This window comes from Mustela erminea, chromosome 3 (genome assembly GCF_009829155.1).
Source record: "Mustela erminea isolate mMusErm1 chromosome 3, mMusErm1.Pri, whole genome shotgun sequence".
In the NCBI taxonomy this organism is placed as follows: Eukaryota; Metazoa; Chordata; class Mammalia; order Carnivora; family Mustelidae; genus Mustela; species Mustela erminea.
Window position 1 is genome coordinate 32,535,606 of NC_045616.1, and position 9,516 is coordinate 32,545,121.

The 9,516-nt window shown below is 42.4% G+C and overlaps 1 protein-coding gene across 1 annotated transcript; it reads right to left on the reverse strand.

The window, feature by feature from the left end:
• Positions 1-1,848: 1,848 nt before the first annotated feature.
• Positions 1,849-6,865, reverse strand: TSLP (thymic stromal lymphopoietin). Its single transcript, XM_032335574.1, has 5 exons — positions 6,852-6,865; positions 6,132-6,268; positions 5,210-5,254; positions 4,432-4,566; positions 1,849-2,558 (listed from the first exon to the last, which is right to left on the reverse strand). Exons 1-5 carry the CDS (start codon positions 6,853-6,855, stop codon positions 2,442-2,444), a joined length of 438 nt encoding a protein of 145 aa, XP_032191465.1. The 5' UTR covers positions 6,856-6,865; the 3' UTR covers positions 1,849-2,441.
• Positions 6,866-9,516: the final 2,651 nt, after the last annotated feature.

The following is a 9,516-nucleotide window of genomic DNA, read 5'->3' on the forward strand; positions in this document are numbered from 1 at the left end:
CACCCATTCATTTGTGCACTGAAAACCTCAGGTCCTTTCTATCTTATTTCTCTGCCATTCCTGGCTTCATCTGAAAGATGATCATAAGGTAACTTCCAACTGCAATTGCTGCTGTGTGCTTTTTTGTTTCCATCTCATGAGATGAGGATATAGATGATACCAATAGCCTAATCAACAAAGGAACTCCAGTAGATATATACGCTTAAACCAGATCTTGCAACTTTCTTTCCACAGACCATGGAACATTTATAGAATGGACTATATATGAATTCACCCTGAAAACCTCAGTGCATTTCAAAAAGTAGACATATATAATCCACATTTTCTTTACACTTGGCAAAGTTCTTACTTGATTAATATGGTGCATCTTCTTGCACATTACTTTTATTGACAGCAAGTATTTGTATTAAAACACCTATGGGGTACACAGAAAAATAAAATACATAAATTATACAAAATTTTAAAGATAAAACAGGAAACTCAAACTGCATTCAGTCAGATGACTTTGAGCTGCCTCTTCTATCTTCAGTTCTCCATTCCTCTCTGCTTACAGGGAAATTGGAAAACACCTTGAGAAAAAAATGTGAGAAAAAATTCACAGTTTAGTATAATCTCATCAGCTCACCGCTAGTAAAATGGAGCTCATAGGCTTAAGCTGTCATCACCTTTCCCACCTTTTGCATAGGAAATTAATGAATACTAGCCTATGCTAGACCCAAAGGAGTTTCTCTTATGAGGACATTTAGGGTCCTGAGCTTTTTGAAGAAAACTTTGTTTGTTGGAAAGAGGACAAAGAAAATTCCCTCAGGGTAAAGGAAACTGCCTATTCAGCAACACTCTGAGTTTCTCGGGTAAAATCTGTGTTTTACTTTTGTATTCCTGGTACTTGGCTGAAGGCGTGGCACACACTAGGTGCTCTATAAATGTTTTTTAGATACATAATGTCAGCTTCCTCTTACCTGTTGGCAGGTAAAATGGATTTAGGAACCTTGAACCTCTCTTATTCTGTGAGCACCAGCCCTCAGAGCAGTGGTCAGGGTAAATTTTCCACTCAAGGAAAAAACAACATACTGCTATCTTTTCCATTTTGGCCTGGGCTCTATGGCTAGGGTGGCGCCTCCCACAGGAAGATGAGTGAGAGGTTAACCTGCTGCTCTAGTTGGCAGCAGGCATTCCAGAATAGGAGAATGGATTTGGCATTGTTTACTTTAGACTCTATTGTCTCCTCCAGATGTGGGGGAAGTTAAATAGGGTAAGGAAGGGAGGACTAGAGGCACAACTTAGGAGAAAGATAATTGGAATGCATTTTGAAACCACCTTTCCCCAAATGTTCTCTCCATAGACAGGGCTAAGGCACAAAGCAGGAGGGTTGTAGCCAGTAGGCTTCAAGGATGAGGGAGATAATGGACTGAAGAAAAGTAGATCTTAAAAGTTTTCATCACAAAAAAATTAGTTTCATGACAGATACTAATCAGGGTGTGACAATCACTTTGCAATATATACGAATACTGAATCACTATGTTGAATACCTGAAACTAATATAATGTTACATGTTAATTATACTTCAGTAAAAAACATTGTAAATTAATAGAAATTAAGACTAGACCTCAAAAAAGACCTGAAAAAAGTGATACCCCTCAGAAAGTTGTGTGTGAAACTGTCTACTAACTATACCAAAAAGACCATTCATAAGAAGATAATTTGAGAATTTTTTATTAAGAAATATATAGTGTCAATTACAAAGCAATATGTATATTTTTAAAAGTGCTTACAAATAAATAAAAAATATATTCCATAAATGTTAAAATATATATATTTTAGCTTTAGCAAAGGCACTTCTTCAGAAACTACTTGCATATATATGTATATATATAAAACTTGTCAGATAATTTTTAAAACTTGATTTACAATACTTCTACAAATTTTGCTTGGAAATTCTTTCAAATTGCTTCATTGTACATCATTAGATGTACAACTTTTTGTGCACCTCTTTTTGCTTTTATTTTCTTCTTTTGTATGTTTTTGGTATGAGAACATAAGAATTATCAGTACATGTAGAAGAAATTCTTGCCTTTTAAACAGATGTTTTCCATGCTGTTGAGTTCAAGCTTCTCTTGCCTTAACTTTCTCCTTTCCCCTTCTACGTTGTGTTTAGATACTTCCCTGGAAGTAAGGCTTATGTAGGTGCAGCCAAAAATCACCTCACACAGCCAGTGGCTCAGGCATCTCTGCTACATCCCTCTCCATTTGAGGGATAGTATTTCCCCTGCCCACATCAAACAACAGCTTACAAAAATAAGTTAAGGAACCCTACCATAATTAAAAAATAACTATCAGTGGTCTTCTAAATGTCACAGTTAGAGTTAACATTACATCTACCTAATAAAGATGATTTATTTTGTTGCTATGAAATACAGCCTTAAGGAAGGTGTATTTTGTTTCTAAGAAATGCGACTGAAACGACGCCACAGTCCCATTAAGTATGCAACTTGTTCCCGGCATTTATACGTTGTGACTTCTCTTTTCTTCCTTTTCTTCTTTGCCTGGGTATTATATGTCTGTGGAATAAGAGAATCAATGGTCAGGACTGTCACTATCTTTAACAACCATCGAATGGCAGGGTTTTTTTTATGCAAATCCATGTCTCAAGTGTGTTGCCAAAACACCTACTAACTGGCTTCTCCTGTGGGCTTTCTCCAGAGGAATGCCCTCCCATCTCTCCACCCGCCTACTCTTGGTTCAAGGCCAAGCACCACCTCCGTTACAAGGCCTCTGCTCAGACTTTTCTTTTGGAAACTCTTCTGGTGCTTCGGAGGGTGTTTCATTTAACTTGGCTCACACTTACGTGCTGTTTTTATTATTGCATCATGCGTATTCCCTGTAGTGTTGAGCACAATATCTTTTACGTAGGAAATGTTGAATATTTATTGAATGACTAAATAAATAATTCGGTTGATGGTTTCATGATCTCTCTGACAAGGCCATAAGTACCTCAAGAACACAGTGTATGCCTCTTTATGGATATAATCCAGTAGACCTATTATTTGGATCCAAAGTTCTCCTCCTTTCTGTCCCTCCCACCACCTACTACCTACATGTGCACAGACTAAAGAGGAGTTTAACTTAAAAAAAAAAAAAAGATTGTGATAATCTTCCTGTGTGTTCCTTCACCTGAATTCCTCTTGGGTAGTGGCAGACTGGGCCTTCTAGACACACAGTACTGAGATCAAGCAAATTTATCAGGTTACTAAGCAAAAATCTTATAATCTAAAATCTGTTGAATCATAAATATTATTAGACTTAGGCTCTCCTTTTGGGCTTGGGAGGGGGCTGAAATAAATTAGTCAGACTTTCCCTTTTTCACAAGCTGTCCAGAACTTGATCTAGATTGTCTTCTATGTTCTTCATGTGGATGAATATAGTTATGGCCATCTGTAGATTTGCCAGTCTGTTTGATAGAAAGTATAGAGCCAAACAGGTTTTTCACATAGCTGTCTGGTATTGAGTGTTTAACTCATGCCCAGTCTGGATGGACCATATGGCTTAATCTTCAAACTCTAAAGTAGTGACAAGGCAGCTACACACTTAGCATGCAGACTGAGAAAGGTCACCAGTTAATAGGCAGGCAGTAGTCACACATACCCGCACTTGTCTCTCTTTTCTCTTTTTTAAATTTGTCATCAGGGAGAAAAATGCCCTATTTTACTTGCCTGCTGAAATAAGTATTTACTGAAGATTTGTCATGTGCCAGGCATTACTCTAAGTACTTCAACATCTATTGACTGATTTATTTCTCATAAACACTCTATATGGAATTTGCTAATAAGACCCTCATTTTGCAGATGAAACTCACACTGAGCCTAGAAGTTAAGTTAGAAGTTTTGGGGCTAGGATTCAAAGTCAGGCAAAAGCTTCTCCAGATTTTCTGCCCCTAACTCTGTACTACTGTTTCTATTTAAAGTTACACATCCATCCAAATGCATATAACTGCATATACAAAAATCCATTATGTAAAGAGACAGCCATACAAACAATTAAGCAAACGTGGGTAGAAATTAAAGGTATAATTTAACATTTTAAGAGAGAAGCACACTTTATTAAGTGATAATCTCCTTAGGAGCCCATGCATCCGGATTGTGATTTTGAAGGTCTAGGTTGGGTCCTTGGGTGGATAATCACCCTCTCATGCTCGAGCAGCCAGGACGGAATACTGCCTAAAGTTAGAACTACAATTCTTCCCAGACAACCAGAACCTTAGAAGTAGATGGGTTTGGGGTCCCCGCGTGAACGTGGGGCTAAATCTACAGCTTTTACCCGGCTCCTTTGCTCTTGGAAAGATAGGTCCCGAATAAAAATCCTAACGACTTCTGCAACCAAGGCCCACTTTAACTAAGGTTAATTCTAAAGCGAAAGTCCAATGTTTTGGCTTACTTGCATTCCGGAGTAGCCTGGGCACTGGAGAGTGAGCGTAGCATTAGTTCCTATCGCAAAGATTTCCTTGGCGAGAGACGTGCAGCCGTGGGTGGGATAGAAGGTAATGCGCTCGATTTTAGTAAGGCAATCCGGCTGCTCACGGGCAGCAAGGTTTACGAGTAAAGACAAAAACACCAGGAAAAACAAACAAACAGAAAAAAAAAAAAAAAACACAACCCACAGTCGGTAAGAAATGAATGGAAGATGCGGCGGGGGAGATGCAGGATGGGGAGCGGGAGCCACAACAAACTCGTTTCGAGCGGGAGGAAGAGGTCTCGGTGGAAGAGAGGGAGAAAGAACCCATGGAGGGAGGAGGAAGAGGGCGTTTTGAGGTTCTCGCTCCGCCTGGGTCTCCCGGCCCAGGCGACTGCTAAGAGGAGGCGCCCAGAGCCGAGGCTGTGCACCTCGGGCGGGGCTCTGACGTGGTTGCCTGGTCCGGGTTCCCGATTTGCCTTTCCTCCCAGGGGCGCGGGGTGGTGGGGGGGTGGGGTTGGGGGGACTCTCCCGGAATCCCGCTCGCTCCGGGGAGAGACTTCCTTGCCCTAAATTGGAACAGAAATAGTATCCCAAGCTGGGCACCCGCCCAGGGGTTTCCGGCAGCCCCGCCTCCCTACGTGGTCTGCGACGCCTGGGAGCCTTGCCACCGCCTGCGGTTCTACGCACAGCGAGGACACCCTCTCCGGAGAATGCCTGGTGTCTCTCTGGAGAAAGCCAGCAGTACTGACCACTCACTCACCGGGTCTTCACAGTAGATGGGATTGTTAAATTCGGTACTTTTGATCTGGAAGAAAGAAAAAAAAAAATGACAAGAATGGTAAAGAGTTAGTTCAAAGGGGAAATCATAAGCCCCCCCCCCCAGCCCCCGCTGCCTGCTCCCAGGTTTTAAGGATGCTCTGAAAGCAGTTACCACTTAGGCACTTGTTTCCTATGCACCTGTTCTTGTCATTGACAAGGTAGTGAAACCCTCTGAGTTCAGATAGTGCCTGCTACTGTTTGAAACTAGATATCAAAGAATCCTGGTCCTAAAGAGAGACCCTCCCACCACAATCAAACTGGGCACACTTGCATATAGGACTACACAAGTGAGCAACAATACCATCTTTTTGAATGCCCTCATCTGCCTTGTAGCCATTCATGCATTTCACACATGCATGCTCTAGCCAGAAATTAGAATAATCAGGAAAATGATTACTACTATATATTAAAACTGTGAAGAGCACCTTATCCCATAATGGCATTCTAAGGCTTCTAGCACATTAGAAAGAACCGAAATACACCTTTCCCAGGACTATTATCTCTAGTTAGGCCTTAGTTCACAAGAATTCTCTCGTTTTTACTCTCCTTTCTCTCTCAAGCTCTTTCCCACTGTCTTTCTATTGCACTGATGGAGCAGGTCTTTGACAGAGAATAGACACCTTGATAGATATGTGTGCTCCTTATCAGTATCTGCACACTTAATGTGTGCCAATTTTTAGGTAGTTGTTTGAGAAGCCAATATATTTAAATATCACTTATAAAATTTTTTGACAAAATGCTGGGCCATGATTTTTTCCAAATTATTTTTCTTTCCTTAAAAATTAAACTGTAGCTTGTATATGGGTATGACTATTCTTTGATGAAAACACATTTGTTTTTTAAAAAAATGTTTCTTCACTTACCCCATTCATATATTTCTCCAGGGCTTGATAAATGACTTCCTGATATTTCTTTCTAATCTTTTCAAAGTCACAGTCAGTGAAATTGTAGGATAGCACCAGCCCTACTAGTTGCAAGATGAAGATCTTCCTGAAAAAAACTGAAAGACCAATATTAAAGCATCAGGCAATGTACTTGGAAACCCATTTCCACCCTGGTGTCTCACTAAACTCTTTCCATCCACACTAAATCGGCTCTATATCTGCAAGGCCTGCCTTAGAGTTATGTGCCCAGACACCACTCTTTGCCTCTCGTTCCCAGTGCACATGAAGCCCATATTCACCCATGCTGTTGACTGAAGTTGGAGTCTCCCTGATGCTCCAGAGCTTTCTGGCTCCACATATATAACACCTAAACGCCTACGGGCTCTTTTCTTCTAGGCCAATGATTTTCCTTGATGTCATTCTCTTCCTTTATAGAATTCTGAATTGATTACATGAAAGAAAAACTAGAACTAGCCAAATCTATGGAGTTTTCACATTGGTAAAATCATCAGGAATTTCCCTCACCTTCCTCCTTTTATGTTTGCCCTAAACCCTTGAGGTGTACCTGGAAGTGCTTTAAGAAACAGATACCTGTATCTTTCTCCTACGGAGCCATTTCCATGACTAAGCCCCTTTCTGATGGGAAAATAAATACCCCGCAAAGGGCAACCACTCTAAGGACTAAGTACTGATGCTTACACATGCCGTGCACCCTGAGCATTTCTTTTGGCCACTTTCAACTAGTTCTTTCCCTCTGTGGCAACTGAGAAAACACACGTGCTTACTTAATGGGATGCTTTGGAAAGTGGATACAGCCTCAGGCTTGGGCTGCACATCCTAGCGAAGGCATTAAAATGCAACAGTGAGTGACCAGAACCTCAGGCATGGGGGTGCTAACGAAGCTGAAATGAATGGAACAAGATCTGATGGGGCTCGCCCTCAAAGCACTCACTTTTCAAAGCACTTCAGGAAAGAAGCGCCTACTCTTGGCTGATTGGGGGCACCTCCGGGGCTGCGGTCTTCTCTAGCATGTTCTATAGGTGTCAAGAAACTCTGAAAACCACAAAGCCTAACGCCAATCCATTTTCTCAGCTCTAAAGGCCGGCGTAAGGGCGAGGGCGCCACACAAGAAGCGGAGCCGCGTTGCGCCGCGTGGTGCGCCACGGTGCGCGCCCTGGGAGGGTGCTGTCCAGCGCGCGGCGCTTCCGGAGGCGCGCAGGACTCGTGCGCCGGTACGTCCCAGGCGCTTAGCCCCACGCTGCGCAGTCTCCACTACTTCGGTTGCCACGGGCCTGAGCGCCCGCGGGGAGTTGTAGGGACAGGAGGAACAACGAGGTGGCCTGCGCGGATTTGTGGCTTGCAAACCCTTGTTCATCCTGAAAAGGGTGTTGAAGCGCAGCGAAGTGAGTCAGGGAGAGAGTCAGAGAGGATGTCTAAGCTGCCTTCTGGGCTGTGGCAACCGCGACAGGAGTTGAATGGACGGAAGGCCGACACTGACTGGGCTTCTGGGGGATGAACCCCGCTCCGCCCGAGCTTGGCCCGCGCCGCTCGGGGCTCTCCAGACAACCAGCTCCCCTCTTCCTCCCCTCACCCCCACCCCTTGCGTGTCAGAGCCTGCAGAGTCCTCGTCCTTGGGAAGTTCCTAGGAATCATCGCCGAAGCCGCTGAGGCAGAGCGCCCCACGTGAGTCCTAGCAAAGGTCACAGGCCACGCGGTGCCTGGGAACAACTGCAGGGGGTGGCGAGGGAGGCGGGAAAAGCACAGACTCAGGCGGTGGGGGTGGGGTTGGGACTCGGGCCAGAAGTGAACTTTTTTTCATAAAAGGTTCCGACAGCTGGACCAGTACAGCTGGACCCAGTTGTCTAGTTAAAGCCTGGGGATAAAAACTGTGGCGCTAACCCGAGTCACAGGAAGGCGCTGATTCACCGATGACTTCCAAATGGGCTTTTCTGGAATCCTTAAAGTTTAGGGTTTTTTTTTTTGTTTTTTTTGTTTGTTTGTTTGTTTGTTTTTGTCATGGCAGCATACTTTGGGAAAGAAATCTCGCTGTCCCCCTCCCCATCACCAACTTTTCAGGGTGTTGTAGGATGATGCCAAAGCTTGATTCATCTGCTGTGACATCAGAGGTGTTTCTGGTCAGCAAGCAGGAGCTCGAGACAGATTTCTTCACTGGGTTCGGATATGCCGATGGGAGTAGGGACAGAAGACTGCAGCCCTCTGAGAGGTTCAGCTTGCGTTTTTCTAGGGTGTGACGAAGTTTCCTCCCTTCTTTTGCTTCTTCTTTTACAACTTTGCGTCTGTGTGGGTCTTGGTAGAGATTATGCGGACAGGGTGCCTCCTCCTCACGCATCCTGGAAGTCATCTCTACCTGTTAAACATACTGCTAAACACTTATCCCCAGGGCCCCTAATTTCCTTATTTGTAACCATGTGACCTCTGAGATCACTTTGATCATATCATTTTTCGGCTTGATAGACTCCCAGTTGCCTTGACATATACAATCACTTGGCTCCCAGCTGTCTTTCCAGCCTTATCTCCTTCATTCTCTTAGGTTTCTGCTAAATAGTATCTGACTTTAATATGCTCTAAATGTGCCCTAAGCTTTCTTCTTCCCAGCCTCACACCCTCAGGTGTTGATATTCTCCCGTCATTCAGTACTCCTTTCGCTAGAAAAGTGTTGTCCTACTGGATGTGGTGTCATTCCCCTTTAAGACATACTTATTTTGGGCTTTTCTTTTATGATCTCCATTCATGGTGTAATATTTCAATAATATTTTTCAACTTTATCTTTTTATTAGACTGTGAGATCTTTAGAAGCAAGAAATGTTTCATGATAATTGATTTGTTCAACATCAATTTACTTTTTCCAAAATCATTTGAAGTGACTTGCAGTACTGGTAATTGTTACCAGTATCTGGTACCATATTGGTACCAGAAGGTAAGAAACAGTCAAGATAAAGCCAAAGAAAGAAACCAAGGAATTAAAGGAAGTGTGAATCAGGTATAAAAAGCCATAGAAAAACATTATTAAGAACTAGAGAATTAAAGGTGAAGAAGAGTAGGAGATACAGGCATACAGTTATGGATGAATAAATAATGAGAATAAAAGGTACAATACAGGGGATATAGTCAATGGTATTGAATTAGCATTGTATGGTGATAGATGGTAGGTATGCTTGTGGTGAGCATAGCATAAGGAATAGACTTGTCAAATCACTATGTTATATACCTGAAACTAATGTAACATTGTGAGTCAGCTATACTTTAATTTTTTAAAAAAATAAAATAATAAAAATAAAAACAAAAACAAAAATAATAAAAATAAAAATATATAAAAATAATAAAAACAAAAATAATAAAAATA

Excerpts from the sequence above, each read along its gene's own strand:
- TSLP (XM_032335574.1), bottom strand. Across the intron at positions 5,255-6,131 it reads TGGAGAAATATATGAATGGG|ATCAAAAGTACCGAATTTAA; the intron begins GTAAGTGAAGAA and ends TCTTTCTTCCAG. Across the intron at positions 2,559-4,431 it reads CAGGCTACTCCGGAATGCAA|ACATATAATACCCAGGCAAA; the intron begins GTAAGCCAAAAC and ends CTTATTCCACAG.